Source organism: Notamacropus eugenii, chromosome 6 (genome assembly GCF_028372415.1).
Source record: "Notamacropus eugenii isolate mMacEug1 chromosome 6, mMacEug1.pri_v2, whole genome shotgun sequence".
Lineage (NCBI taxonomy): Eukaryota > Metazoa > Chordata > Mammalia > Diprotodontia > Macropodidae > Notamacropus > Notamacropus eugenii.
The window spans coordinates 106,538,962-106,555,575 of record NC_092877.1 but is presented as its reverse complement, the minus strand read 5'-3'; the positions used below and the strand labels follow the sequence as shown (position 1 = coordinate 106,555,575).

The following is a 16,614-nucleotide window of genomic DNA, read 5'->3' as shown; positions in this document are numbered from 1 at the left end:
TCCTGTGCCTGTATGAGTTTGGAAGTCCTCCCTTACTGTATTTAAATGTCTCTCTTGGAATGAATTTACCCTCCCAGTCTAGGCAGAGACTATCCTTCTCCAGATTTCTCTTGGCTTCCCTAACCTCATAGGAACAGTAGTTAGGACTCACATAGGGAAGATTGCCAAGGGATTCTAGGTGTTAATTCACAACTTATGGAAACCACTCAGACCATCTCACCCGGTGCCTATCACCTCAGTGTCTCCAAGAGGGAGAGGCAGCCAAAGGAATCCCCAGGGACTCCAGATCCAATGCCTTATACATTAAGAAAAAATAATGAAAACATTTAAAACCTGAGGGAATTTTAGATTAGCTAGTCCATCATCCTCATTTTAGCTTTGAAACCAAGAGGAGAAGGGCTTTGCTAGGAGTCACACAGGTAAATAGCCAGACTCTCCAACTCTTAAGTCAGGGCACTTTCCCCTATGCCCCTGCTTCATCTGTTGGTTAGTGCAACGGGGACACCTTTTGGAGGCCAAAGCAGGGATCAGAGACTGGAAAATGTACTCTGCATTGGGCCTATCCGAAAGCACGGAGTTATCTGGGACCGGTCTCCATTAGGTCCAGTTAAATCTTAGCCTGGGCTAGGTAGAGGAACAAGGCGTGGGAATGGGCGGGACGGGGCGGGTCTGGCCAACTGTAAAGGACAGCTCCGCCCCAAGTGCTCACAAGAGGAGTTGGTGGAGGGGCTGACCCAGCACAGATTCCCGGGCAGGCCCCCAGGAACGCAAAGCTGGGTCAGGCCGGTCCATTCCCTCTCTCTACTTCTTCCATCACTCGTACTCCTTCGCGAACCCAGAATCCTTCCCTGAGTCAGATCAAGTTCTCTGGGGGGCCAAGGAGTCTTCACTCTAAGTGAGCAGTGCTTTCCTCTGGCGCCAGTGAGGGGCACCAGCCCGGGCACAAGCCGGAGGCATCTGCACCCGGCGCCTTCGCCCTCCCTCCCGCCCTGACTGGCAGCTCCTGGTACTGGAGGCGGGGGAGTGGCTCCCATCGAGCCAGTAACCGGGAAAGAAAGCCCCCAGGACAGGAGCCGGCGCTGGAGCATCTGGATGCTGGAGCCTGCGTCCTGCCAGAGCTAAAGAATGGAAAGCGCCCGAATGCTTCTGGTCCTCTTGTGGCTCATTGGGAAAAGCCTGCTGGTTTCAGGTAAGGAACCCTGGGCACGCGGGAGTCAGTCTGGAGGGAAAAGCCGGGGGCTAGGCCAGCGAATGGGGGCCTCTTAAGAAGGCGAGAGAAAACCAAGTCAAAACCAATCTTGCCTTTTGCTGTCGCAGAATCGAGAAGCTAAGGTTTCATCTGGTCAAAACCTGGCGCCCGGAAAGGATTAAGAGGTGGCAGGGGGACGCACAGCCTGGCAAACAAGCCCAGAGCTGGAAGGGGCCTTGGGGCTCGTCAACTAACAATAATACCTGGCCTTTATTTAGCGCTTCGAAGTTTTCAAAGTACTATATATCTATCTATATATATATCTTCTCATTTGAGTCTCCTAACAGTCATGTGAGGAGGTAAGTGCTACTCATTTTACAAACAGAAAGGCTCAGAGAGATTACCTGGCTAAGCTATGGTCACAGTGCTAGCTAATGTCAGAACAGTAATTCTAACCCAGGTCTTCCAGATTACAAATTATAATGATGCCACTCTGTCTCCAATCTACTCCAACCAAACCCTGTATTTTATAAGTAAGGAAACTGAGGCCCAGAACAGGGAAGTCATTTGCCCTGGGAAGCACAGCTAGGAAGGAAGTAGCGGATCTGGGATGCTTATCTGACTCCCAGTCCACTGCTGCAGTCAGGTACTTAAGAGACGCCTAAGACCAAAGACAGGTAGGGTCGGAGGGTGGGGGGTGGTGTGCGAGGGATAGGTACGTCTCAACACTCAGGTTCTGGACTGCAGGCATAGTCACTAACAGTTGCGGGAAACTTTCCAGAAGAGCCATTGGGCCTCGGAAAGCGGGACAGAAATCTATTTGAGGAGTCCCAGCCTGCCTCGCAACCCCACCCCCTCACGCCCCGGGACGTTTGAGGAAGCAGGATCTTTTCTCCTGGCTGCCGTGGGGTCTTTGCTGCGAGAAGGAGCCCTGGTCCTTTGCTGGAGGAGCGGGGAGACTGCGGGAACTTCTGGGCAACGCAGAACCTCGGGCAGCCTCCTTGGGCACGGGCATCTCCAGCTACTCTCCCCTTCTATGCGGACTTTGCACTTGCAAAGCATTTATCGCTTTGTCAAAGCGCCGCCTCTCCAAGGCTTAGATCCCTTTGTTTGAAGTATGAACCCGAAAATCGGCCCCACAGGAATAGGCACCTTCCATGCCAGTTGCCCCTTCTTGGCTCCTAAACCGCATTTTCCGCAAGATTAAGATTACATAGAAGCTCGAGGCTTTAACCTCCTTTGGGGCTCTCACAGACACACACGCTGGGAATGTTGTTTTCCCTGCAGCCACACTTTATCGATTTCTAGAAAGTAAAAAGGTACTTCTGTGTTTACATTGAGGCAAAGGGATCCAGACAGCTGAAGCAATTATCTAGATAATTCCTGCAACTGGGGAGTTTGGGGGGGGGGGGGAAGTATTTTTTTTATTTTTCAAAGAAAAGATTCCTCTCCCTTAATTATCCAGATTGTCTGTCTACATTGATTGCATTTACCTTGTAATTATTGGGCTCTTCAAGCCTGAGAACTAGGTCAAATGGCTCTGTGTGTTGCTAAGGCACCCTCACTCCTCACTCCCCCCAACCCATTATATTTAGCTTCCAGGTCTAGGGTCCAGAAAATGTATGGGGTGTTTGGATTCCAGAAAGAAGTGAATCTCTTTAAAACCGGAGGAAAAAACTTAGCTCTTCACGAAGGGGCCCTTCTCAGTGATGGGAGCCACCTTGCCCTCCAAACAGTAGGGAGGGAGCTTTTGGGGAGGATTTGATTCCAATAGTAGCATTGGTTCATAATTGTTGCCTTCAATTTCTTCACACAGAAGCACTATTGTCTTTCCTTCTGAGTTGGAGCAGGGAAGGGTAACAGAAGGATTAATTAATTAACATTGCTTATAAGCTTTGCAAATAGAAGCAGCTTTGAGTAATGATACGAGCATTTCTTATTCTAGAATTTGTCTTGAAAATGTAAATATATAACCAATGATCTCCGAAATGACTGCCTATTGTAACAGAGACAAGAATTTACATTAATTAAATTATTATGTTAATAAGCGAAATCTCTATATTGTATTTGGTAGCAATGAAGTTGTCGAATGAGAAAGATAACCTAGACTCAACTGCTGTTTTTTTCTTGGATTAATTACTTTTGAGTTGTATTTATCTCTTTTTATTTTCCAGCACTGCCTAGGTGATTTCTACATGGGCAGTAGTTTGCAATGATATGGAATAACTTTGATCAACTGAGTTTATCTTTGGTGTTTTTCTTTCTTTCTTTCTTCCTTTCTTTCTTTCTTTCTTTCTTTCTTCCTTTCTTTCTTTCTTTCTTTCTTTCTTTCTTTCTTTCTTTTTTCTTTTTTTTTGATGCCCTTTCCCTCCTCCCCCCCTCCCCACTTTCATTACCTTGCTCCAAAATGTGCACCTATAGAATGGATTGCTTTTCATATCAAAGTACTCATTTCAAAAGGCCAATTTTTGTTTCTCAACCTAATGAGGTTTTTCTAAAAAATGTTTTATGGATTTTTTTTTCATTATTGTTCCCTCCTGATTTCTATATACTATGGAACCCTCAATAGGAAAAAAATAGCTAGGTAAAACAAATGTGTACATCTACAGTGTAACACTCCACACCTCTCTGGGAAGATCCAACTTAGTGTTTTTCTAATCAATTTTAGAGATACTGAATTAACTTTAATTTTTTTTCTACTATCCTTAGGAAAAGCAAGCTTCTAAATCATTTTTTAAGTTTTACTTTGGCTTTGGAAAGCCTTATTTCATTACACACTTGTTGCAGAGGCAATTATTCCTTTCTTAATGAAAACTTTTGTCATACCAAGCTGATAATGCTAAGATCATTGCCAAGTCAATATCAATACCACATGCATTCTGGGACCTACTGACAAAGTCTGAGTTCCTATTTTTAACTATACTATTATTCTAGGAGAGAGTAAAGTGAAGAGTTGAGGCTTTATTCAAAGATCCAGGCAAGAATATTCCTTACCTCCAGAGGGAATAGAGGGAGTATTAGGGGGGTTTTAAGAGAGAGTTATTTTGTCACAATTATTCACATTGATTTGCCTTTGGATAGGATGGGATAGGATAAGATATAGAATAAATTCTTATCCTTTCTGTTTTACTTTTCTTGTGTTGACACATGGTTATGCCAATAAGCATCCTTTTTTCCCCCCAAGTAATTCATTTGGGGGGGAATCATCTGAATGGACAGATTCCATATTGACAATTTCCAGTAAATTTATAATCTGTTACGCTGGTTAAGACTTGTCAGATGGATCTCTAATAGATTGTACATAAATGCATGTCAAAATGAATGTAGGATTTGATTCTTCTTCTGAAGAATAGTTTATAGTGGACAAACTTTTCCTTGGAATTGTCCCAGTTTCAAACTATGGGCAACCTTTTCTTATTATCAATTTGTGACCAGAACTGTGAGTCATTGGCTCTCCATTCATCAGATGGAATTCTTGCCTGCATCTCTAGGGAGCTAATCTGTACATTATTTGATATTGTGCTGAGTTTCCCCCTGAACCCTTCTTCCGGGCCCCCTTCCACTTCCTTCTCAAGGACAGCTACCCCAAGCCATATTTTCAACCTAGTTAAGAAAGGAAATATCTTTTAAATGGCATAAAGGAAAATGAGGCAGGGTCACAGATTCTCCAGGTTGTGCAAAGGAACTCTGCTCATACAGCACAAAATGCATTCTGAGCAAGATTCATTAATCAGCAGTTTAGGCAAATGTGTGTATCCTACATTTTATAAGAAATGTGGTCCAGGATTTTCCCAGGGGAGTGAGCTCATCAAATGAAGGTTCATTTTATTTCAATGTCCCATATCCTTTTGTAAGACCTTGAAGTTGGCAAGGCAGGAAAACAGGAACTCCACCCTCACTCCATGAATCCCTGAGCTGCTCTCCTAATTTATGACCATCTGCCCATTCTTCCTGTTATGACAAAGCTTGTGAACTTTTACTAGAAATGGTGAAAAGTAACTTTTCAGTTTTGACACAATGAATTGTTAAAGGGGTAGTCAGTCCAAAAGCAAGAAGTTTGCTTTTGTTTTGGGGATCCTTTTCCTGTTGTAAGTGCTCTGACTATCACATTCATCTCTCTCTAGGTTTGCCCACTGTTTCACCTGATCCCCCAGTTATCAGCCCACAAAAAGACATACTTACTGTAACGGCAAATTCGAGTCTTCAAATTACTTGCAGGTAAGGAGTTCACTTACAAAAAAGTCTTCTGGACTTCATGAATACATTGCTCCTAATTTGTCTGAAATGAGGTACTGAGAGCCCTTAAAGAGTCATGGTAGATGAAAATTGACCTAGACTATCTGTACCCTGACTATTTGCATGAACAGCTTAAGATGTGGATCTGCTTCCTCAGATACTTTAGGGCTAGATTCCCAAAGGCTCAGATGGAGATGGAGAAGTCTAGGGTTAAGTGACCCTTTAAGTTATTGCTGAAGTACTATGAGTTTTCCCAAACAACTAGTGGCTCATATCTCTCTCTCCCTCTCAAAGAACTTCACACCTTGATAAAATTCTGATTGTGGAAGCGAAAATTTAGCATTTGCATGAGTATTCTTGTGTAAGCACTGTGCTTTGACTATCTTAGAATTCCTCTCCTTGCTTTCCAATGTTTGAAGCCACACTGCTGATTTGGCTAATTGGGTAAACAAACTTCTCCATCGTCAGAAGTGGCACATAAAGCCACTCTTCAGCAGAAAAGATGCAAGAGCTTAGATGTTTATCCCTGAAAAGCCCCTAGCACATATCAATACAAGTGTACTTTTTAGGGGAGCAGAGAATGGTGGAAGAATTTTGCATGATTTCAAGAGGGTCTAGAAATCTACAAAGAGACCGATTAAGCTCTTGTTGAAATGGCTCTCCTTTCACTGAACAGCAAGCAATTGTGAGATCTAGAAAAGCCTTGTGGGTAAATCCAATCTTAAATCATTTGAACCAGATGCATTCCTATGGTAAACCTCTAGGACACCTATGTATAAATCCTTATTAAGTATAAGTCTCTGTCAGGCAGTGTTCTCCATATTTTAATACTCCCACTGGAACTTACTGGAGTCCAGATTCTCTCCAATGATACAAACCTATGAAAGACAGGCTATGGTTCAGCAATCTTCCTCCCTTCCTGGATAGACCAGGGCACACATTTTTCCAATAACCATTTAGGAAAAGGATACCCCAAAACCCCTCCTATTAAACTCTATGTAGAAAGCCAGATTTATTTGGGCAAATATTTCATAGTTGTATGGGGAAGGGGGAAAGGGATGGAGGATAGAGATTGGATTTATGATTTCATTGGTTTGGGAGCTTTCAGTGAAGAGTTTTCTTTATTAGTGAAGGTTAACACTTCTCTGCATCAAGAGGTTAAATGATTTGCTCAGGATCACACAGTCACTGTGTGTCAGAGGCAAAACTTGAAGCCAGGTCTTTCTGGCTCTGAAGCCATATGCTTTGATGCCTTTACATTAATCTAACTTTAACCCAGACACAAATTTGGACCTTTATTAGAACAGATAGACACATGGACCATGCCACCTTCCTCTTTGAATCTTGCATGAGTAGACAATTCACTTTGTTGAGTGAATGAATGAATGAAACCAGAGTTTTCTGAGGGAACTTCTGAATGAGTTTCTGTAGTCTTCTCTTGGATGAGAATTTGCCTTGTTGTTTTGGGAAGAAAGTCTTGAAGTAATGATGACTTTATGACCCATACAATATTCAGGCACAAATCCTTTGTCTCTGGATAGCTCATAGCTTTGTAGTTCAGGATTCTGTAGTCTAATCTAGAACCATTTCTTTTCTCAGAGGCCAAAGAGACTTGGACTGGCAATGGCCCAACAACCAGGGCAGTTCTGAAAATCGGGTAGTGGTGACTGATTGCTGGGACGGTCCTTTCTGTAAGACACTCACAATTACAAAAGTGATAGGAAATGATACTGGAGCCTACAAGTGTCTGTACAGAGACAACGGTGTGAGCTCAAGCATTTATGTCTACGTTCAAGGTGAGTCATTATAATTGACTTTCCATAAGATTTCCCCGCTTCAGAAAGAAGGAGGAACAAAAGGGAGCCAAGCAGGACAAAAGACTTCCTCTAAACACTCTCTGAAGACCAGAAACTACAAAATTCCTCTCATGCAAAACTGTTCAAAGTGAGACTGCAGGTCTCACTCATTTGTTTCAGAGTCCGGGCCACGTCATGCTCTTTTCCTTCACTACACTGGTTCTTCTCTCTTATTCTAAAGGCAGAAGAGTCCATGTCTATGGTGCACCATGATGACATCCCCACCTTCCCCCAAGAGCAATCTTCTGTGCAACCGAATTGAAATCTTCTTCATAAGAAGATTTTGGGATGAAGTTAAGGGAGAAAGTATAACTGAGAATGAGAACTCCAAAACAGGAGTGCTTTCTCTCTCTCTCTCTCTCTCTCTCTCTCTCTCTCTCTCTCTCTCTCTCTCTCTCTCTCTCTCTTTTACTTGTATTTTATGATAAAAATTTTAATGCTCCTATTTTTTTGCTCATACAGTAAATGGCACTTGGCTTAAAGGTATATTCAGTGGTACCATGGGTTTAGCATTTGTAATATCAGAGATAATGAATGAATGAACAGATCTTGCTTTCTAGGATTTGTAACTTGAAATAGGATTATAGATTTACAGCTGAATGGGACCTCGAGTCTTGTCCAATTGCTTCATTTTACAGATGAGAAAACTGAGGCTCAGAGAGGAGGATCTTACTCAAGGTCATAGACCAGTCATAAATAGAAGAAATGGAATTTGAATCCAGACTCTTTAACTCCAGATCCAATGCTCTTTCCAATGTGCCTCAATTCCTCCGTGAACTGTCAGGGTCAAGGATTTCTGTTACTGAGACCCAGAGTGGTCCTCATATCCTTGTTGCACACACACAGCATCTAAGTGCTTTGTAATCTCCTGCTGGTTTTAGTTATGCCACGAAGATCTCATCAGCAAACTGATTTAAATTAAATTTGAGGCACAGTGACTAGTTTTTTGCTTGGGTATACTGAGATTTCTGTGTTCCCTGAAGATGATTGGGTGAGATTTCCTCTTTCAAAGAAGCATTTCATTTGCAGAGAAACTCCAATCAGCTCTTCAAATCCTAAATGTATGTTCCATTTGTATTTCAATTGTGCAACATTCTCCTTTCTTTGAAGTAATGTGAACTACACCAAAATAACATATGCCACCACTGAATTGCACAAGACTTAAGAATGTTTATTACATTTGCCAGGTGTAGACATAACTCAAGTATAGAATGCTTCTGCTAAGACCCCTAAGGCTCCCTGTGCCACAGCCCCCTCTCCCTGCATATCTCCCTAGCCCCCCTTTCTTTTTCTCCTCAGTTAAAAGACTGTTCTCCAATTTACCATATCAGGCAAACTTCAGGAGGGAGATACTTCAGTTCTTTGGGAATCTCTGACTTCTTTTGATCTGGCAGGCTGAAGAGATCAGCCTATCTCTGGAGACTACAAGGATTTCCTGCTCTCAGCCTGGCTGGAAATGTTACAAGGAGAACCTCTCCTATAATATTTTGATATTTCCTTCTCTCAAGTCAGGAAGTGCAGAGACATGTGACAATTCACTTCACAAAGTAACAGTAAATATTTTGTTTGGGGAGGATGGGTGGTTGTTTGGGTCCTTTTTGTTTATTTCCTTTTGGAGGGAGACAATGAAATAGAAGCCACTTGCCAGAGAGACTTTTTAATGGCATCCTAAAGTTAATTCAGTTTCCAAAGGCATGTCCTTTAAGGGTAAAGAAGTCACACCATATTTTCATAGCATGCAGATAGAAGGTAGGATGTCAAACCAAGAAGGTCAGTGAGTGCACTGTGTATTTGGAACTTTCCATGTCTTTCTCAGATTACTTCAAATGTCATGTCCTGTCCAAGGTTATGAATGAGCCACAATGTTCTAGGAGTTGAGCTGTCCAAACCCGGGGTCATGAGGATTTACAATGGAAAAAGGGTTGTCAGGATGTTCCCCTTGGACAGCTCTCCAATGTCTTGTTCTGGGTTCTCACTTGTCTCCCCACCTTTACTTCCTTAGGCTTCTGACCCAATTGCCTTACACAGTGGGTAGAGTTAGGAAGTGGGGCCCTGGCCCCATCAGGTCTTGCTATGACATGTGTCTAGTCAAGAGGTAAAAGTCAGACCTTCTGCTTTTCTGTCCTCTGCAGCTGCAGAGGAAATAGAGCCTCTCCTATTTGGAGGTGGGGTGGGGGTAGGAATGGGGAAGAGATCGTTGTCTTTCCTCTCATCGAGGTTTTAACCTTTTCTTCATCAGCCTGGCTTGGAATCCATACTACATCAGGTTTGGGAGGCAAACTCATTCATCAGCTTGCCACTGAAATCTGCTGGCTGGCTTTGTTTGTCCTCTAGTCTAAACCATCCCTTTCCAAAGGGATGAGGATGCTTTTCCACCAGTCTTAAATATTTTGTGTAACATTGAAAGATAAGACCATAAAAATCTTTCTCTTCTCCTTTGCTAAAGTTTTGAAGGATTTTCTTCCCTTTTCTATTGTGTATATTCCAAGTTCTTTGGTCGCAGCACAGCTCATGTGAGTGGAGGTTTTTCTGGGTGCCTATAATCTGTGCTACAACAGCTGCCTTGACTTTGGATGGCATGCTTCAGCCTTAATTATTAATGTAGCATGAAGCAGGCAGTTAGCCTTCATAATCTTAAAATGATGTGATTTTAGGATGTTCTCCTATATTACTCCTTAAACATTAATATGAGATTTATTTCCTCATATATTTTAGGTCCATTGATCGATATTTGCAAAAGGATTCATTACTATAGTTTCCACAAAGTGAGTCGAGGAGAGCTAGCTCAAAAGTTTCCTTTTAGTGGAATTAAAAATATGGTATGGAAGATTGTGTAGATATTGATTCACTCTTTTATTGCAAAGCCATATGGTGATCAGTTGGCAGGGAAGGGAAGGACCAAAGAGGAAAGAGGAAGGAGAAGGGAAAAGGAGAGGAAAAAAAGAAAGGAAAAGGAGAGGTGAAGATTGCTTTTGTGACTGATAGCAGTGTGGTACAGCTCTTGAGTCAGAGGATCTTCTACCCATGTCTCTTAACCTGACTGGTCTTCATTTTCCTCAACTGTGAGATGAAGGAGTTGAACTGATGACCTTTCCATACAGGGTAGTTTTGTGAGGGACAGGACCAGCAATTCTGGTTTCAAATCTTAGGCAAGATATTCAAGGTAAAAGTGAGTTGCCAAGTTTTTTTCCATCTTCACTGTGCAGTTCAGAACAAATTGTGGGAGGGGTGATTGTGAAGGATTGTGCAAGCCTTCATGCAGAAGGTGGAAATTGAATGAAATTCAGTGTCTTCATTGTCAGAATTCATGGAAGGAGGACTAGTCCTACTCTGATGTTTTCATGTATCTTGAAAGTGTAAATCCAGATAATTATGATGCTGATTTAAAGAACTTCCAAATAGGGAGAGGAAATTGTATTTGTATTTGTCAACTGGAGGGGAAATCATTAAGATACTGTAAGAGAGATAGCAATTAAAATGGAGCACTTTATTTCACAGTATCATGCCAAAGTAATTCTATCATGATGTGTTCTAAGTGATGTTCACTAACTCACTAATGGAATGAAATATTCCTTTAGATTACAGATCTCCATTTATTTCATCAGTAAGTGATCAACATGGTGTTGTATACACGGAAAACAAAAACAAAACAGTTGTAATCCCATGCCTCAGTTCCATCTCAAACCTCAATGTGTCACTTTATGCGGTAAGTCCAATTTTCTTCTTTTGTCTATGGTTTGATGGTTTGTTAGGACTCTCTGTCTATAAAAGGCACAAATACTCCATATAGAGTGTTGCAAGCTCCCATTGGCTGGGTCTGGTAAGGGATTTAGAAAGGATTAGGATAGATAATTTGTGGTTTAAAAAATAGGAAGCAAAATAAGAGGGGCTTAAATAAAATGCATTCAGGCTAAATTTGCACGTTTTTCTCTTTGAGATGCCAATTGACTATACCATTAATGTTTTCCCAGAAGTATCCGGAAAAGAGGTTTGTTCCTGATGGTGAAAACATTTTCTGGGATAGCAAGAAAGGCTTCACTCTTCCCAGCTACATGATAAGTTACGCTGGCATGGTTTTTTGTGAGGCAAAAATCAATGACGAAAGCTACCAGTCTCTTATGTACATTGTTGTGGTTGTTGGTAAGAAGACAATTTCTTTTCTTATTATTCCCTCCTAAGAATGATCACCATATCATATACCCAGAACTGGAGGAAACCCTATAGATCACCTAATCCAATCCTCTCCTTTTACAGATGAGAAAACTAAAACCCAGAGAGATTGAATCACTTGCTCAGGGTCATACAGCCCAAGAGCCTGTAGTGCAGGAGGATTTTGGATCCTACAGCACTAGTTTTCTTTAGGCTAGTCTATGAACCTGATTCTGTCTTTCAGGTTCCTGGGGGTCTTAGGACCTGGGGAAATCCTTCAGCAACAAAGCCTCCCAAGAAATTTGAAAAGCGAGTGTGTTACTGCGTTATTGGGGGGGAAAACCAATATATACCCAAGTTTCAGATTTTTTTTCTCTTACTTTCTGTTTTTTCCAATTTACTTCCTACAGGGTACAGGATTTATGAGTTGGCTGTGAATCCCCCTCACAGCGTGGAACTGGCTGTTGGAGAAAAGCTTGTTCTGAATTGCACAGCAAGGACAGAACTCAATGTGGGGATTGACTTTCGTTGGGAACATCCTTCTTTGAAGGTAACACTCACAAAGCAAACCAGATCTTCACATACCTTGATAAGAATCCTTGGGAGGTTCTCACCCTAGTGAGATGTGACAGTCTCTGGTCAGATCAACTCTCAGAATCTCTTTAAGTTTTAAAAGGACTCCAGAGCATAGAGCACCCAATGTCAGGGAGGAAGAGAGGGAAGTGAAGCAGACAGAAATCATGTTCTTCCCTCTGTTAAAATGAATATTACTTTTTTTCTACAGGAAAAAATGTTTTCCTCCTTTCTATCTTGTATAATGTTTTATTATCTGTCTAAGTCATGGCTGCCTTTGCTACTCTCAGGAGTTCTGAGGTGGGCAGGGTGACATTGAGTCATATTGGACTCTACCCTTCTTGGCTGTCTCTCCCTGGCAGTTCATCTTCATCTTGCACTCATGGCTAGAGCTTTTGTCCTGTTTCTAATTCACCTGCTGTCGTCTAGTCCTTCTTGGTCTAAATATGATTCTTGTCTCTGTAATCTTTAGGGTTCACAAGTTACTCTTATCAACATTAAATAGTATTCACCAATGAATTGCAGTGAGACAAAATATGTTAGCATACAAATTTCTAGATGCTGACTGGATAATATTATTGTAGGATTGGGGGTTGAATTAAAGCCAGGGTATACCACAGCCAGTTCAGTTAAGAGACAATTGTTAAATTTTCAGCATGAAGATTTACAACTTGGAAATAGATAAATGGTACAAATTGAAGAATTTGAGTTATTATTTTGTTGATTTCTAGACTTGAGAAAGTGATGGAGAAAATGTTAATAATGCAGATTAAACTTAAAAGTGTGCTGAGTGTACATTATGTTAGGACGAGGAGCTGGTTGTTTAATATTTAGCAGAATGTCTCTGAGTAATTTTCTCTTTCTCCAGCCTGAAATACGGGAGCTGAAAAATCCATCAGTAAATGAACTTAAGGAATTTTTAAGCACCTTGACTATAGAGCATGTAACTCGGCGTGATCAGGGCTGGTACATCTGTGAAGCATCCAGTGGGCGAATGACCAAGAAAAACAGCACATATGTCACTGTCCATGGTAAGACATCCATCTCCTTGAACTTATTGAATATTTTCCAAAAGAAGCCTGTGGCTTTTGCTGGCCCCTACTGTCAAGTCATTATATGCTTTCAAGACTGTTCCAATCCTATTAGTGTTGTCTAAGTCAGTGATCTCATAGAGCATCGTGTTACATGCTCTTGACTTGTGTTTATAGATTCTTTGTCTTGCTACAATCTTGTGATAACCAGTTTCTGGAAACTAGAATTTGAATAAACTTAAATTGGCGAGAAAGCCTTGACTGTGTGTTACCTGAATAATACCATGATGTAAACTCTCTGGGCCTGCCTTTCCCTTCTAATAGGGCAGCTGAGACTGCTGCATAATTGGTTTTGTCATGGGATTAAAAAAAAAAACAACAACCCTAAACCAACCCACTCCAACGAAATGACATTTAAATTTTTTGCTGTGTTGTAAATGTTGAGGATTTTCAATGCTTTCCACAATTGATTTCTTGCAGAAAAGCCTTTTGTTGCCTTTCACAGTGGAATGGAATCTTTGGTGGAAGCCAAGTTGGGCGAACGGGTTAGAATCCCTGTGAAGTATGTGGGCTACCCACCACCTGAGATAAAGTGGTAAATATTAGAAATCAATACCAAGTATTATTTTCTGTAAAGGCAACCTGTTACCACATACTAAGTATGCTGGGGTTTGCTTGGTTTATTTTCACCCTTACAGGTACAAAAATGGAAAAGCCATTGAAAGCAATCATACAGTTAAAGCTGGCCATGCTCTGACAATTACTGAAGCAAATGAAAAGGATGCAGGAAATTATACTGTTCTCCTCATCAACCCCATCACAAAGGCAAGACAGAGCCATGTGGTCACTCTGGTGGTGAACGGTGAGCCTGAGAGCTTTGATTTCACTCTTCTTACATGAATGTTATTGTAAAGAACATCTACATCTCCTTTTGAAGCAGATGCCTCATTCCCTCTGTTTCTCAGTAGGCACTGAATGATGCTTATTGACTAACTTACTGACTTCTCTCAAGTATCAGTCTACATCTAGGAAAAACCAGTTGTGTTGAATTGAAGGCTAATCTAGGATAGTGTGGAGTGGGTGTAATGAGGGGATAATGTATATTGATTACATTCAAATCAATTTCTAGGTCAGAATAAATGAATTATCCTTTGTGACTAATTACAAATACTCAGAATTGCATTTGGTAGTGTGAGAGAAGAAGGAACTTATCCAGATCATAAGATTTATACATGGCATACAGATGTGTGATGGTGGGACTGGGGGAAGGGTCAGACTCTCCTTTTGGTTTTATTGAAGACCTTTTGCTGATCTAATTGGCCGTCCTAACAATGGTTGTGTTACAGAAGGTTTCACAAGTTGACATAACCACATCAAGTTCAGTGTAAACCATTCATTTTTCAAGAGTCACTTTAAGTTTATAGAAGAGAGAGAAACTTAAATTTTTTGAAGATGTGGCATTTTCTGTCTTCATTCTCCTGGCATTATAAATCTGAATTGTAGTTCCTTCTCTTAACATCCTAATCCATCTTATCCATTCTTCCTGTTGCCCTCAATCTGTCTGTTATGTTGTGGAGAAACCAACTTCTGGGAGTTTTCTAAGCTAATATATCCCCTGTAGCCTTAGGGTACTTAGGTTACATCAGTAGGTCAGATGACAATGTCATAAGTGTGAAGAATATAGAGGCAAGGCAGATGGGAAAGCCTGAAGTACCTTAGGAGTCCATGCATGGCAGGACAGATGGGAAAGTCTGGTGGTCTTCCATCTCACTAGGAAGATGGGGAGATGGACAGTAGCATACAGGAAATAACTAAATGTATGCTCAGGTTACGAATCTGTCAAAGAGGGGCAATTTAAAAAGCCTGAAATTCTGGATTGGAAGAAATAGGCCGAGTGTTTCTCACTAGAACCTTTATCTGAAGGAAGGCATCAGGCATGGGGAAGCAGATAAGGAGGGGGATGGCACATTATGCTTATGCAGTGCTTTCCATTTTTCAATTTTTCACACCCCTTATCTCATTTGATCCTCCCCCAAGCCCTGGGAAGTTGGGTAGGGCTAGGATCCTTATCATTCCCATTTTACAAACAAGCAAATTGAAACAGCATCACTTAAGTAGCTATCCTGAATTTGTACTGCTGTTTGAGAGCTCAGAAGAACCAGAACTCATTCCTAGTCCAGGTATGGAAACAGTTTTATACATACATATAAGTATGTAAATATACATACATGCATACACATATGTATGTGTGCATCATACATGTGTTATGAATTCAGTCAAATCAATTAACTTACAATATGATCAATTAATAATATGATCAATTAACTTATTTATCCAGTATCCTGAAAGTCTTAGTGAAGTTTTAAGTTTTAATAACTTCAGAAATGTGGGGGCTACACATTTACAAAAAATAACACTTGAAAGGTCATTCATTTATATTTTAAAATATTGTTTCTCATTAAAATTCAAAATAACCCCCACCTTGTGTTATAAGTTACTCTAGGTCAGAGGTATCAAATGCAGCACTCAACACTTCTAAGTGTAGCCCAAACTAGATTAAAATGTAATTGGAAAATATTTAACAGAATAAATAAAAATACAGAGACTAGAATATGTGGTTTTCTAAGTCAATATACAATCACGGGGATATTTTAGTGGTCTCCATCTCTATTTGAGTTCGACTTAAACTAAAAATTAACGTAAAACATTTATTATTCAAAATTCACAAAACCAAATATATATGTAAAAAACCTTAAGCTTTTAAGGGATGTTTTTGTAGACTTACAGCATTTTTACTTCTGCAATAATTAAAGCTTAAAACAACACTGACACTTAAGACTCACACACACACATACACGCACACAAACATGTAGAGATGTAGGTATGCATGTATGTGTGTATGTGAAGGGTGTTAAGGACTGGTAAGGGGTCCCATAAATTTGTCTTTTTGAGTTGTGTTTTTGGAAAATATGGCAACTCTGAAAGACAAGTTTGGGGAGGTAAAATCAACCACCTTTAAAAAAATGAAGTGATCCTTAGTTGTTCTAAACCTTTTCCTTGCTTTCCTAAGGGTTGATGAGCTGCCCCTGACATGAGTTTTCCTCCCCTCTAGTTCCCCCCCAGATTGGGGAGAAATCTCTCATTGCCCCTGTGGATTCCTACCACTATGGCTCCATGCAGACTCTGACGTGCACTGTGTATGCTGTTCCTCCTCCACTAGATATCCACTGGTATTGGCAGTTGGAAGAAGCATGTACTTATAACCCCAGGTAAGTACAACCCAGTCACTTGATTGTCCTTTGACTTTATGGTTCCTTGGCCAAAATTGCCCCCTCCCAGCAGCTGGCAAGTTTGCCCAGAGATTTGTTTTGCTTAGTCACTGAGCCCAGGTTCCCTCCACTTTTCCCTGGGCAGTGTACTTTATTAATTACTTTTATTTACTGTGGTCCACTTTGGGGTCAGCTGGCCTTCTGCCTCTCTGGGAAAGCTAAAGCCTATCCAGCTCTCTTTTCAGGCTATTCTAGTTGCATACTGGCTGGAGACCCTTACCTCGTGGCCAAACACAGGATATTTTCTGTTT

The 16,614-nt window shown here is 41.1% G+C and overlaps 1 protein-coding gene across 2 annotated transcripts in view; it reads left to right on the top strand.

The window, feature by feature from the left end:
- The first annotated feature begins 707 nt into the window (after positions 1–707).
- Positions 708–16,614, top strand: part of KDR (kinase insert domain receptor) — a 50,118-nt gene continuing 34,211 nt past the window's right edge. Inside the window, exons 1-10 of one of the 2 annotated variants that reach the window (XM_072620796.1) lie at positions 708–1,189; positions 5,314–5,407; positions 7,025–7,221; positions 10,860–10,987; positions 11,253–11,421; positions 11,841–11,980; positions 12,872–13,034; positions 13,515–13,629; positions 13,733–13,896; positions 16,147–16,303. In XM_072620796.1, coding sequence (XP_072476897.1) covers positions 1,126–1,189; positions 5,314–5,407; positions 7,025–7,221; positions 10,860–10,987; positions 11,253–11,421; positions 11,841–11,980; positions 12,872–13,034; positions 13,515–13,629; positions 13,733–13,896; positions 16,147–16,303 — 1,391 coding nt within the window. In that variant the 5' untranslated portion in view covers positions 708–1,125. The remainder of the gene's footprint in view (positions 1,190–5,313; positions 5,408–7,024; positions 7,222–10,859; positions 10,988–11,252; positions 11,422–11,840; positions 11,981–12,871; positions 13,035–13,514; positions 13,630–13,732; positions 13,897–16,146; positions 16,304–16,614) is intronic. The other variant, XM_072620797.1, reaches the window with a different exon arrangement.